The 13,613-nt window shown below is 50.7% G+C and overlaps 6 protein-coding genes; 3 read left to right on the top strand and 3 right to left on the bottom strand.

The window, feature by feature from the left end:
- Window positions 1-2,235: 2,235 nt before the first annotated feature.
- Window positions 2,236-2,860, top strand: RCC_07580 (probable E3 ubiquitin ligase complex SCF subunit sconC; the record flags this gene model as incomplete). XM_023772836.1 has 3 exons in its annotated part: window positions 2,236-2,302; window positions 2,358-2,446; window positions 2,513-2,860. 3 exons carry the CDS (start codon window positions 2,236-2,238, stop codon window positions 2,858-2,860), a joined length of 504 nt encoding a protein of 167 aa, XP_023628604.1.
- A 1,039-nt stretch (window positions 2,861-3,899) lies between these two features.
- On the bottom strand, window positions 3,900-5,123 carry RCC_07579 (uncharacterized protein; the record flags this gene model as incomplete). XM_023772835.1 has 2 exons in its annotated part: window positions 3,900-4,940; window positions 5,028-5,123. The coding sequence occupies 2 exons, from the start codon at window positions 5,121-5,123 to the stop codon at window positions 3,900-3,902; spliced, it is 1,137 nt and encodes a 378-aa protein (XP_023628603.1).
- A 363-nt stretch (window positions 5,124-5,486) lies between these two features.
- On the top strand, window positions 5,487-6,456 carry RCC_07578 (related to RTM1 protein; the record flags this gene model as incomplete). XM_023772834.1 has 2 exons in its annotated part: window positions 5,487-5,652; window positions 5,702-6,456. 2 exons carry the CDS (start codon window positions 5,487-5,489, stop codon window positions 6,454-6,456), a joined length of 921 nt encoding a protein of 306 aa, XP_023628602.1.
- A 500-nt stretch (window positions 6,457-6,956) lies between these two features.
- RCC_07577 (related to lysophosphatidic acid acyltransferase endophilin/SH3GL, involved in synaptic vesicle formation) lies at window positions 6,957-8,399 on the bottom strand (the record flags this gene model as incomplete). XM_023772833.1 has 3 exons in its annotated part: window positions 6,957-7,599; window positions 7,658-8,219; window positions 8,273-8,399. 3 exons carry the CDS (start codon window positions 8,397-8,399, stop codon window positions 6,957-6,959), a joined length of 1,332 nt encoding a protein of 443 aa, XP_023628601.1.
- Window positions 8,400-9,268: 869 nt separating this feature from the next.
- On the bottom strand, window positions 9,269-10,147 carry RCC_07576 (probable 60S ribosomal protein L8.e; the record flags this gene model as incomplete). XM_023772832.1 has 3 exons in its annotated part: window positions 9,269-9,406; window positions 9,463-10,028; window positions 10,087-10,147. 3 exons carry the CDS (start codon window positions 10,145-10,147, stop codon window positions 9,269-9,271), a joined length of 765 nt encoding a protein of 254 aa, XP_023628600.1.
- A 1,309-nt stretch (window positions 10,148-11,456) lies between these two features.
- Window positions 11,457-13,530, top strand: RCC_07575 (uncharacterized protein; the record flags this gene model as incomplete). XM_023772831.1 has 4 exons in its annotated part: window positions 11,457-11,681; window positions 11,749-11,918; window positions 11,997-12,126; window positions 12,181-13,530. 4 exons carry the CDS (start codon window positions 11,457-11,459, stop codon window positions 13,528-13,530), a joined length of 1,875 nt encoding a protein of 624 aa, XP_023628599.1.
- Between the last annotated feature and the right edge of the window lie 83 nt (window positions 13,531-13,613).

The following is a 13,613-nucleotide window of genomic DNA, read 5'->3' as shown; positions in this document are numbered from 1 at the left end:
TAATAGCATACTCGAGGAATACGAGAGGCGGAATAGCGATATAGTCTTATTTTCGAAAATAAGCAAAGTAAATATAAAGTATAGAAAAAGGGACACCTATATTCTACCGAGATAAAACCCTTCTCTCTATAAATAGTAGCCGTATAATAGTACTAGAGAAAGGGTATATACTCCGATTATTAATTTAGTTCTATAAAGGAAATAGAATATCTTATAAAAGGAAAAGGGGAGAGAGAAAGAAATAATAAGCTCTAGAGCTAGCTCTATACCTACCTCTAAAACTACTTTAGTACTATTATACTACCTAGAGAAGGAGATAGCCTCTACTATTTGCCTTTTCCCTTACTACGGCTCGCCTTCTTCGCACTTACCTTATAGGGGAATCTTATGCCCTTATACTAAGGATCTACCGCATTGCCTATTATATTAGGGTTATTACTAGTATTCTCGCTCTATTTATGCTTAAGGATACGGTCGTTTAAGGTGTTTACGGAGCATAAGTTCTTCTTACTATTCTAGATGCAATTTCTATAGGCACCCTCTATTATATACTTCTATTTTACACATTCCTACTATTATTAGCTTTAAATATCTTTATATAAGAGGAAAGCGGAGAAAGAGTACCTTCTAAAGGCCTCTGCCCTCTTTTCGCTCGTTCTTATTTAGGATCGGCTAGCCTTAGTAGGCGGTGCATTCCTAGTTAATAATATTACCGCTACGAATCTATTAGTAAGGATGCTCGGATCTTAATTAGAAGTAATTATACTAACCGGCTCTAGATGATTATCGAGTCTATAGTGTTCTTACGGTCTCTAAGTATTATCTACTTCGCCGGGTCCTAGGTCTTCTTAATTTTCGGGGCGTAGCTACYCGCCGTATCGATTATCTCCGCCTGTTCCTTAGTAATATAGAGGCCACTAGTCTTAAGCTAGATTATACTAGTTAGTCTCGTCTAGGTAAGGCGATTATCTTTACTTATATTATCGTCGTTAACTATAAGGCATAGATTACTATTATCGTCCGACGAGTAGTATATATCCTATAGGTCGACGTCGCTTATACCGAAGCGGCGAACTTCCTTCTCGGTTATTATACGGAAAGGTAGAATAGAGCAAAGAGGGGAGGATAGGTAGTAAGAGTGCTAATTAGAGTATTAAATATAGTAGTTATTAGGAGGACTAGGGGAGACGGTAGAAGGGTAGAGGGAAGAGTCTTATAGTATATAAATATTACTCTTACGCGTATAATAAGTTACTAGCAGAAGCATATGCATAATAGCAGTATTAAAGTAAGATAAGGTAACCGAAACCCGTTATATATTAGGACCGGTAACTAAGTAATAACGGGACGGTAATATTACACACATATAAGCAAATAACGACGTTTATTATATATAATTGTACGGGCAATTAAATTAATAAGCGAGGTGTGAAATTACTCCACTTAGTGGCGTTAAGCTATATTAGATCGCGTTGTTGCAGGGAAGTCGCTAAAAGTCCACCGTACCGTTACCTTACCTAGTACTCGTAGACCATGTACAATCACATCACCCATATATTCAACTTCCTTAACGGAAATCCCGCCAGATCTTGCAATGCAGTCTCCACGCTCGTCAGTCGGGCCATGCAGTCTCATAACCGCGCGGTGTCTAGAGTGACTCTCGACTTTCGAATGATGGATTACCTTATACCACACGACCTGAGGATATTCCAACCTCGCATCTCGCGCCACACAGAGGAGATCGACTGATGCCCTGTATGATCTGCCTATCCTGTGTCAGCGCCTGCCTGCAGGGCCTGTGCCGCAAGCATGCCGCAAACTAGAGTCTGAGAGAATGTGTGAGCATCAGGCCAGATCCGGCACGCCTCGCGGATTTCTTTGTGCTTCAAACACATGTCTCTGACATCTCGCATGCGACAAACCATCTCTGTGCCGAAAGCGACTTTTTTTTTCATTATTGAGGACAATCGCAAACAGTGAATGAGAGCTTAGGGTTCATTGACGGAAAGTGGTTTGCTGTTCGGTTTGTGAGGACCGACCCAGATTTAGAGTTCTGCTGCCTCCCAAGGGTCCGCTTCTGCCTTTGCCTAGTACTTAATCCATGTCCCCGCCAACTGGACCTCTACCTTGACATCGACATCCACATCCGCATCTTCTCCGACGGCTTCATCACATTACCACTCACCAATACCATCAACAACAACCACCAGACAATTACCAATACCACCTGCCATCATGTCTGTCCCCGAAGGTGAACAGATCGTCAAGCTTGTCTCCAGCGATAACATCGAGATCGAGACCGGTATGCGCCTCACTTTCAATACCGCGCGCGGGCACATGCTAATACATATCCTCAGAACGCCAGATTGCCGAGCGCAGCATGTTGATCAAGAATATGATCGAAGACCTCGGTGCGCCAGGCGAGGAGCCCATCCCAATCATGAACGTAAGTACCTCGCCGCTTACTTCCTTCCTTCCTTCCTCTCTCCCACGTGACTGACATCATTCGCAGGTCTCCGAAGCCGTCCTCAAGAAGGTCCTCGAGTGGTGCACCCACCACAAGAGCGACCCCGCGCCTACCACCGACGATGACGCCGACTCGCGCAAGAAGACCACCGACATCGAGGACTGGGACCAAAAGTTCATGCAGGTGGACCAGGAGATGCTGTTTGAAATCATCCTCGCTGCCAACTACATGGATATCAAGGCGCTCCTCGACGTCGGCTGCAAGACGGTCGCTAACATGATCAAGGGCAAGTCGCCCGAGGAGATCCGCAAGACCTTCAACATCCAGAACGACTTTACGCCGGAGGAGGAAGACCAGATTCGCCGCGAAAACGAGTGGGCCGAGGATCGCTAGACGTCTCCCACCTGTGAGGCACGGGGAAACTGCTCCAGAGGCCTCTCGCCTGCTATACACGAGAGCCGCGCGAGAGAGCCTTCATATCACGAGAATCTCTTCGATGCATTGGAGCGGCAGATTTCTGCAAGGCGTTTCAGGCGTAGTGGAAGGATCACGATTTACATGTGCGTAGGATGTTTGGAAGCTTTCGGCGTCCGCGGGGTCTTCGGATGTCTGCGGTCGAATGGCTACTCCTTACCTATCATCTCGCGAACGAATGAAATGAAGAAAACTTGCATCATTAAGCACTCTCTCCGTATGCTCTCATTGTCTGAATGTACTAACGCGGCCTCTCGGAGCTCATTTTCTAACGAGAATGACGTTTTCCGCAGTAGAGCTTGACATCATTATCTCGGCGCATTACACGTAGGCTACCGAATAAATCCTGCCATAGCCGCTGCTTGGGCCGATCCGCAAGACGGTTCCTCGTCCTGGTTCCTCTTATCGAGAGACACCTGTCAACGCACAACATGGCACGAAATGGAGATATGTCCAGTGAGAAACCTAGAGTCGAACGAGAGTCGGGAGAACCAGTCTCATTCAACACAGCCATAAGCTTCGTCGACAACGTCAAAGCGCACTACGCCGAGGATATTGGAGTCTACAACTAGTTTATCTAAAGACTACAAACCCACCAGGAGGACTCGAGGCCGATACAAAAAATCCATGATGAGATTCGAGTTCTGTTTCAAGACTCGCCAGAGGTTGCAGGCTGATTTTGAGCAATTTTTACCTTTTGATGCCGACGTCGCTTGATCGTTGAGAGGACCATGAGACGTATGGACTCTGATATGGAGTAGTGCTCAGGGTATGGCTGTGCCTGTGACGATGTACCTTATGATCCTGAGAGGTGACGTCCTGCTCTGCAGATGTCAAARCTTATGCATGCGGCGTGGGTGTCATTCCTTCAAGTCAGATGGCCTGGGGACATTCGCAAGCAATCCTAGAAGAACCGGGTCTCTGCTGTTGCAATTTGCACGTTGGTGTATGGCTGATGTTAGGCAGCTCCTTCTAGCTGTGAAGCCGGCCATTCCAGCCAGCGCTGATACGCAGGATGGAGATCCTTCTCAATAGCCTTCATAATATGTCTTGTCCAACCCTCGACATACCAAGTCTTCTCTTGCCTCGCGAAGATTGTCATGTAGTGCGCCATGATCACCAATGCCATGGGTCGCCGTTCATGTAGCGAGGCTTGAAAGTCTTCGCTAATCCTGTACATCCACGCGAGCACAAGATGAGGCCGCATCTTGGTCTGTCCATCGTGAAGCTCAAACGCCGTTTCGAAGGAGCTTTGAAGCATTTCCAATGCGTGGGTATACTTGTCAAAGGACTCGTCTTCCGCGCGAAGTATAGAGATATGTTGCGTCAATTCGTCCATTGCTTTGGAATAGCCAGGGAAGACCTCGTCCGGTACAATAGGTTGTCTGGGTTCCGACTCTGCTTCCTCCWCACCAATGCCCGTGATAATGTGTCTATGTTGTGTCAGGATCGACTTGACACCTTGCAGTAAGTCCATCCAAGGCGGTACTCCTTCATCTGAATAGAGCAGATACTGGCCTGGACTTGGACGGTTTCCCAAGCTGCAGAAGCAGAGCAGCATGGCCGCCACGTATAATGCGCTTGAACGGCTCGATGATGGCTCGTCTGTAAGTGCTGACATCATGCCGCTCATTGCATTGGTCTGCAGTACCGTGGATTTTGCCAAATGGGAGCTTCTTCCGGGCTCGTCTGTACGAGCAAGATGCAAAGCCGATAAAGCAAGGAGTAGTTGAGCGACAAAGCGGTTCTGAAGAGCGATCTTGGGAATGTTCTCTTGCCACATAATCAGCGAGTTGGCATCGTCGGAGAACGTGTAGCACACTACAGTCAACCAATGATGCCAGAGCTGGAGATCTCCAAGATCCGGACCTTCTAGAGAGGGAATGCTTCCCTCGGTATGCGGAGGCGAGAACGAAGTTGCACGATTTCTCGTGGTGGTATAGTGACATGTCAAGGATCGTCTCGTGCAGTTGTCACACGCTGGCTTCGACTCATCGCACTGTCGTAATTGAAGAGTCAGTATCTGCATGTCGAACAATAAACGTAGGAAAGAGAATTGGAAGGAGTTGAATGGGCAACATCTTACTTTAACTCTCCTCCTCTTGCATTCGAGGCAACCTTGCCTTGATTTCCGATGAGATGACCTCGCGAGCACTTTCTTTCGTTGTGCTTGAGCTTCCATGCCGCATAAGAATTTGCCGTATTCGAGTTGAAAGGGTTGTTGTATAGTGATAACATACTGAGCGAAAGTTGAGCGATCACGATTACGAAATTCTTCGTATTCGTGTTCGCGTTCTCACGAAGCCAACCACGCCATGACATGACCATACCCACGAGTTGAGGCATTGCATTGCGAGCTCGATAGCGTGCCGCGTATGCTGTTACAGACGACTGTTATCGATAGTCGTACTCAACACGGAAAGTCTCCTTGGATGCAAAGTTTAAGAGCTGCTTCTCGTCTTTTCAAATCTTGCGTTGCAACATCGTCCACCTTCCACTTCTTACAACCCTCTATTTAAATTAGCCACACATTCAAGTTCTTACCATGCAAACCTCCAAAGATGGCAAGCAATGGAGCATGAGCTACCAGCCCAGTCATGCTGCAGCAATTGTTTTCATCGCATGCTTCGGTGTGGGCACCATCATCCACTTCGCACAGATGGTCTGGCTTCGGAGCTGGTACTTCATTCCATTCCTTATCGGCTGCATGAGTAAGTAAGACCCAAGAACCCTCGATGGTCTCAAGCTGACAGTAACCAGTGGAGACATTCGGCTACTATGGTCGCTTCTGGTTATCGCAAGAGCCTGGCAATTTCAAAGCCTACGTCCTCTACGATCTCTTGGTCCTGCCCGCTCCGATCTTCCTTGCTGCAACACTCTACATGTCTCTCAGCCGCATCATACAGATACTGGACGCAGACGAGCTCTCGCCAATTCGACCAAAGCTCATGTCGAAGCTGTTTGTGATCTTCGATGTGTTGTGCTTCCTGGTACAGATTTCTGGGATCGGAATGGGAGTTACAACAAGTCTGAATATCCAACGCATCGGTGGAAAGGTAGTGATTATCGGCTTGGTCCTGCAGATCCTCGTCTTCGTCGTGTTCATATGGATGGCGGTTTTATTTCTTCAAAGATGCAAAGCACAGAGCGGATCAAACACACTTCGTTGGAAGCGTTACATCGGAACGCTCCTGGTGGCCAGCGGATGTATCATGGTACGGAACATCGTCCGCGGGATCGAACACGCGCAGGGGTCAGATGGAACCGTTACCTCGAAGGAGGTCTTCATATACATGTTTGATGCTCTGCCGATCTTCGCCACGGTGTTTCTCTTTGCCGTGTTCCAACCCGGGAGGTTACAGAGGGCTGTAAGAGGCTTCAACGCGAGTACGTATGTCGAGGACGACATCGGAATGAAACAGGAAAGCCAGATGGAAGACCTTGTGGCMAAGTACACACCAGCGAAGTCGAAGTATGGACGACCTTATGAGCAGCCGGCAATTTACTCGAGATGAGGTGCAAGCTGTGCAGCCGTGAACATCGAGAACAAGCACCGTTTGGGCTGCTGTGGGATTCGTTGAGGGGCAGGCCAAAGCGATGAATTGGCACAAGGAATACAAAAAGACGACCCAGCCAGGACGGACTTACTAGGAAGAGCATTTGCTGAGATCAACTCCCACGACAATAGCATTGTATTTCTGCTCGCCTTCTCCGCATGAACCCTTTCTGAATCGCTCCCGACTTTCTGGCTTTCCGTCAGGCGTTCAGCAGAGTGGGAAAAGTAGGACGCGAAACATGGCTCGTCATATAACGGCTCCCTGCTGTGCCTTTCCACACAGTGTCATTTCTCAAACCAGGCGACTTGCCATAGGAGAGTGCAAATCACAGTGCTGTCACCGTATCAAACTCCATAGTACCTTGCAGTGACGAACAWTCAATCATTACCCTCGCCATGAAACCTTGGCATCGAATGCTTACCCGGCCTCTCGTGCGTGACGCTCTTGTCCTTGACAATCTAGTACCTTGTTGGCACTTCGCTTGTGCTCAAGGCGCTCCGTTTCAACGGGGGAGGTGGTGGTGGCTTCTTCGATCTGCTCGGAGGTGGTGGCGGTGGAGCCTTTTTGGTCGTACTGCCACCGTCCTGACCTGTTGTGGACCAGCTCGGGTTCCTATGATCACCGAAGCTGGATGGGGGCTGGGAGTACTCGCTCTGGTCGTCGCCGAAGACATCTTGCCCGGCGGTGGCTTGAGGCGGGCCATCACGCGACTTTGTAATTCGTAGGTTCGATCGAGCGCCCATCAGAGCAGAGGGTTCCGTAGGGACACGGGTCAGACGAGGCATGCCCGCGGGAGATTTCTCGCGATTAATGCCTCCCACCGACATGGGTCCTTCAAAGCCAGGAGTGGAAGCGCTGCGATAGTTAGGTTGACGAGTGGGAAGATCAAAACCGGGCAGTTCTCTCGCAGGAGAGTTGGCTCCCGAGGTCGTGCGCGAGCTTATGATGGGTCTTGGAGGTGGTTCTAGACCCTCGTCTTCAGCAATACGGGCGAAGCGATCGTTCACTGAGCCGGCGCGTGAACGAGACTGAGTGACTGTCCGGCGTATGGGTCCACCGTTAACTGGACTTGAAGCGTCGGATCGAAGAGGGCCGTTGGCGCTAATTTTAGTATTAGGTTAGTATCGAGTCAGTCTGCATGTTTAGAGGCTGTACTCACGCCGGCCAGTCCCGCTTCAACTGCATCAACACATCCCGGCATCGATCGTAGTATGTCAACTCTGCTTCGAGGAAGCTTGTCAAGTCCTGGACAGACTCCACCTCTGCCTCTTTGATGTCCAGCATGCGGCGATATACATCCTCACTGCTTTCCTCGTACTTCATCTTCTGCGAGCGTAACTCTTCCTCGGCGCGGAAATCTTCCTTCTTACTCTTCTGCATCTTGGTTGAAGCTGTGTCATAAGCCAGTCTCCGGGAATCCAACTGTTTGCGAGCTCGCTGGTACTCCTTCATCTGCACCAGCGATCTCTCCAGCGATTCCAGCCAGCTGCTCGTGGCATWGGCACAGTAGGTCTCTTGCATGCGGGCGATACGTTCGTTGGCCCGGCCGAGCATGGAAAGGCATTGCCCAAACTCCGAGTCCGCCTCGAAATCATCGCCATGATTGACCATGGTGGCACCAAAATAGCCCACGGGTAGCTGCGGCTCCTTGTCTTGGTACTTTTCCCTCTTCGACAGCGATACGATGTAGGTGTCGGTGGACTTTTTCATCTTCTCCATGCCTGAGACTGATCAGTATGTGGTAGGCGTGCCTACACAGAGCCTGGCCACCTACCATTGCAACGCAGCTGCATCTCCACCTCCAACGACTTGAAGTCTTCCGTGGTGTCCGTCTTGACCTCGCCTCCCATGCGTTCTTTGCCCCATTGCTTGAAGCGGCCGAGCTTCTTGTTGACGTTCATCCTGGCTGATGTGCGCGTCGGACCTGTTCAAYGTTTCCCTCGGAGCTCGACCTTCACAGCAGAGTTGATGAGGAAGATGCTGATGCTGCTATGACGACCGAGCAGCAGCAACAGCGACAGGGGTGGTGATGGAATACCTAGGTCGGCGGGATGACACGGGTTTGATTGCTGGCAGTTTGCTTGCTGACCTGGAGTAACGTTACGATCGATTAGTAGCACCTGCTGCACGCCACCTTGAAGTCCGCAAGTATCCGTGTGACGCTTGCTGGAATGCTAGACAACAAGGTCGTTTTGGCAAAAGGGAGAATGACAGTGGCCGCGTCAGCAGTTCAAAGATGATAACAGGACCAAAGAGTGGACGGAATTAAAAGGCTCTGAATTTCACCAACGACGCAATCTTTCAAGGAAGCGACTCCCAGCAAAAAGCAGATGCTAGGTAGATTACGATTGTATCCTACTTATGCCCGCTCGTTTCAAGATAAAACTGGTGGAGTCGCGTGTCTGAGACCCCGCATTCGCCGCGCAGGGCCCAGACTAAGGTGCTAGGTAGTAAAATGTAATTTTGGAGCACGAGAACGAGCATGCGCGGATGGATCAATCTAGAAATGCGTCGTTGGGAGAGATTAGATCCCTTCAGAGACCTCAACTTGGACTGCTGAGAGAGGTATGAAGAACGAGACTTGCACAGCAAAGTAAGATATCTGGCGTGAAACGTGAACTCATTTGGCTTGCACATTGACCGATTTCTGAACATGTAGCTTTTTGCCATTCCAGCTAAGCTACAACCCATGAAGCAGCCCTGGCATCTGCTGAAAACGCAGTGCAAACACTTCGAGACCCCACAAACACCCMCGTATTCAATGATGCATCTAGTCCTTGGTCTTCTGGGTACCACGCAGGAGACCCGTTCTCCGCGCAGCAATGAGACCGGCCTTTTGACCTTGTGCGGCGTAACGGGAGATGGTCGAGGCCTTACCGATATGCTGGTGGTTACCACCACCGTGAGGCTGCGAAATGCGTTAGTCTTGCCCGTCCACATCGCAACTCTCCTCGGATGCCTTACATGGTCGACGGGGTTCATGGCAACACCACGRGTCTTGGGCCACGAGTTGCGCTTGACAGCGAACTTGTGCTTGGCGCGCGAAGCCTTCATGAGAGGCTTGTCGGTTCGGCCACCACCAGCGACAATTCCAATCATGCCACGGACGGAGCTCTTAACAACCTTCTTGGCGCCTGATGGGAGCTTGATGCGGGTCTTGCCCTCATCTGGGTTGTGGCCGATGACAGTCACATAGTTTCCAGATGTCCTGCCGAGCGCACCTCTGTCGCCAATCTTCTCCTCCACGTTGCTGACAACGGTACCTTCCGGGACGGAGCCAAGTGGGAGGACGTTGCCGATGGTGAGCGAAGCGTTCTTGCCGGCGTAGATGAACTGGCCGGTGTACATGCCCTCGTTGGCGATGAAAGTCTCGGTGTTCAACTTGTATCGGTATGGGTCGCGGAAAACGACGCGGGCGAGAGGTGCACCGCGACCGGCATCGTGGATGATCTCCTTGACCACACCACGAATGTATCCGTGGCGCTCAGCGAAGTCGTAGGTGCGGAACTTGGCCGGAGCCTTGTTGAGGCCTTGTGAGGAATGTTAGTATGCGATGGACGCTGCAATCGTGCGGATGATGCTGCGTACGAGTGTTCGCGGTGAAGATAGAGCCGCGACCCTTCCTCTGGTTGCGAATAACACGACCCATCTTGACGGCGGATGGATGTTATCTGAGGTGAAGTTCAGTCGGAAGTGTGCAGGTCGAGGTGCGAGGAATATCGAATTCATCGATTTCTTGGCTTTCTGTTGGTCCGAGCGCGCCCTCATGCTACTACGCAACTCGCCCAATTTGCCCTTCATCTGATTCTTCATCACCACAACGACACACCTATGAATGCCAGCTTGATTCCTAAAACGCTAGGTCTGCGAAGCACTCATGATCTCAATCACTCACGCTGAACTGATGCGTTCAAATCGTTCGGCAAGTTGGAGAGACGGCGCCATGATCGAGCGACGTGAGTGATTTTCTTTCCAGGGCGAGGATTCTGATGATTGCTCCATTGATTCTGCGGTTGATGAAGATTGTCGTCAATCTGTGGGGGATGCAAGACGTGCACGCCATATGATCAAGCAGACGTTGATCTTCACCATCTTTCTTCCTGGAGTCAGGCATGCGTGGGACGAAATACAGAAAGATGCAGTTGCCACAAGTTCGTCCTGTCTCTCTGCACCTCACACAGAACGCTTGTCGATCTGGAAACCAGGCATGACGAATTACGGTGTCGATACTGTGACGGTCTTACCCTCAAAGATGCCCTTCGGTTCTCTAGCAGCGGACATTCAACGCGGAGAGAGATATGCCGAGCGAGAGGGCGAGATACATGCCTCATGATCCACAAGTGGAGAGCTGCTCGACCATTTTGCGCCCAATAACGCTCGAAAACACAGTCTTGGGACAGTATTGCCATCTTTGAAGCCTCGGCGACCACCTCATATGCCCAGCTGGCTGTAGCCTGTATGATACCACGACACTGCATCGACCTCAACCTTTCATCCTTACTCTCGTGGCTGTTCGGCGACGAAGATTTCACCACATTTTGCACAATACACACCACACACTTGACAACCTTGGAACTGAGAGATTCTGCCAGGACTTCAAGAAAGACCCGCGAAGGCTCCTATCGACATCGTTGAAAGGCCAGRCCACATATCAAGGTTAGTAATGCAACCTTGCGACTGCACGCCTCAAACGGCGCATGATCCTCGACGATTACTTCGATCGCCTCGACACGATTGGTATCACCTTCGAATGTACTCTGTACCACTTCAAATAGATATCCGAATGAAAGTGAAAAGTGAATAGTCTCTGCCGCTCTCTCCTCATTCTCTCTAGCCTTCAATTACTTAATCATTCTCATGTGCTGGCGGGAATCCAATGTGACGTCTCCGTCTCGAACTTTGAGCGCACCCTTCCTCATTCCACCCACTTTCCACCGCCAAACTCCCACTCATCAACCATGGCCGCCATGGATATCGACTCGGACAGTTCCCTCTCCGAAGCGCCCGAGGAAGAGGTCAAAAAGCTCGCGCCAATATTCATGAAGGCAAAAAAGGCCACCAAACTTGCCGCTCCTCCGCCTGTGGTCTCTCCTCCCCGGCCTAAACGAGCACCTTCACCACCTCATGAAGAGGTGTTGGCAGATAATCCAGACATTGCCGTCAGTTTCCCTCCCTTCAAACACGTAAAAGCGCGCTCTTTACGCGTGGATTGGGCGAGTAACACGTCGGGCTAACTTTTGGGCCGAATAGTTCATTGTCATGTTCAGATCGCGATTTCAGGAGGCATTCTCTAATAAACTGGCGCATTTCGGACCGCAGGATATTGAGAGGGGTGTGGTGGATGTTGTACCGGGGAAAGAGATTGAGAATCTGCTATGCGCGCTGCTTGCGTTGGTATTGAACAGGAAGAAGCCGGTCGAGTACGTTATCCCTGTGGTGGTGGTGAAAGAGATGCGTGGGGGGACATGATGAACAACGTTGCTGACATGTGCRAACAGACGAGGACACCATGGACGCGCTCTCGAGGAAGCCGTGTCTACGCACAAGTCTCAATGGCCGCTCAAATGGGAGTTTAAGAACCCACTTCATGGAGGCAAGGACTTCTCCAACATGAGTCCGACAGAGAGGGTATGTCTTTTCATTCAACCTCGAGTGTCACCATGCTAACTCTAACTGTGCTAGTTGAACCTCCTCCGAACGCTCGTCATCTGGGCTCTATCCTCCTCGGAAGTTGTCTCGGAGATGATCAAGAACAAGTACAAGCAGCAACGCCACAACGACGACGAGAACCAGCCTCTGTCGGTCCAGCCATGGGGACAGGATGGTGACAAGCGACGGTACTTCCTCATTCAAGGACTCGATGATACAAGCTTCAGGGTGTACCGAGAAGGTAGTCGACATACCAAGAACGCTCACTGGTACAGTGTTGCTGGAAACATCGAGGAGGTTCAGGCGTTGTCGGAGAAACTAGAAAAGATGGATGGTACGCAAGCTGCGAGGAGACTGGGCCAAAAGATCAACAACGCTATACCCATGTTTGAAGCCACAGAAGAGAAGCGTCGCCGCCGCGAGTACCGTCAAGAGCGTCGCGCGGCCTTTACAAGACCTGAGCCTGGATTTGGGATATATGAAGGCCGGACTCGCGGGAAACGTATGCGGTATACGTACGAGGAGGGTGACGAGGGCGATTCTGATGATGCGTCGACCCGCCGATCCACCAGACACCAATCTGCTCGCAGCACTCCTTTTGAAGCAGGGCCCACATATACTGCCAGTGGCAGGCAGATCAAGCAGCCGCGTACTGGCGAATATGGGGAAAGCCTCCTCAGCGGCAACGTCATGAACGCAGACGAGCTTGGTACCGACTTCGACAACAGCTCTCGAGCGGGGCGTGAGGGAAGCGATGAGACGGACCCTGTTCGTGGAGGCAGAGCAACCCGGAATCGAGGTGCCCGACCGCCCATGAACGACAGCAACTTGAAGAAGCGGAAGCACATCGATGGTTACAACTCTATTGATGAGATGAGTGAAGAAGACGGTGTTAGTGGCGATGGCTGGGATTCCGAAAAGAACGAAGAGGATGAACCCATGCAAGACGCTGCAGAGATGAGCGATGCTCAAGATGCGAGCGATGAAGGAGAAGATGAAGAGGGGGATGTTGAAGATGACGACGACGCCGGCTCACACAGTCTGATTGTGACTTTGAAGCTGAAGAACAAGTCTCTGGCGTCTAATAAGGAAACACCTCCGACTAGTCCTCCGACTCCTGGTCGTTCAAGCACCAACGGCGTTCACCAGCCTTCAGCGGAAACACTGCCGCCAACTCATGCTCCGAGCCAGCCGAGTTTAACCACCAAGATCGAAGCATCTGCATCGCCTGCTCCGAACGACGTTGCTCCCTCAACCAGCAACGGCTCGACTGAGATCAAGGTTGAGCAGGCACATGGAACCTCAACGAATGGAACCTCTGGACATGTCCAGCATCCGTTGCAGCAGGTGGTTAGCGCGGAAGGATTGAATTCTTCGGTTTAAAAGAGCGGGTAGTATGTCGTTTTGCATTTGAGCGGCGATTCATGTTCAGGGTTAGGATGCGAGTGTTGCATTGAAGCTACGGC

This window comes from Ramularia collo-cygni (assembly GCF_900074925.1).
Source record: "Ramularia collo-cygni strain URUG2 genome assembly, contig: RCC_scaffold12, whole genome shotgun sequence".
Classification (NCBI taxonomy): Eukaryota; Fungi; Ascomycota; class Dothideomycetes; order Mycosphaerellales; family Mycosphaerellaceae; genus Ramularia; species Ramularia collo-cygni.
The sequence above is the reverse complement of the archived record's forward strand: the minus strand, read 5'-3'. Positions and strand labels throughout refer to the sequence as shown.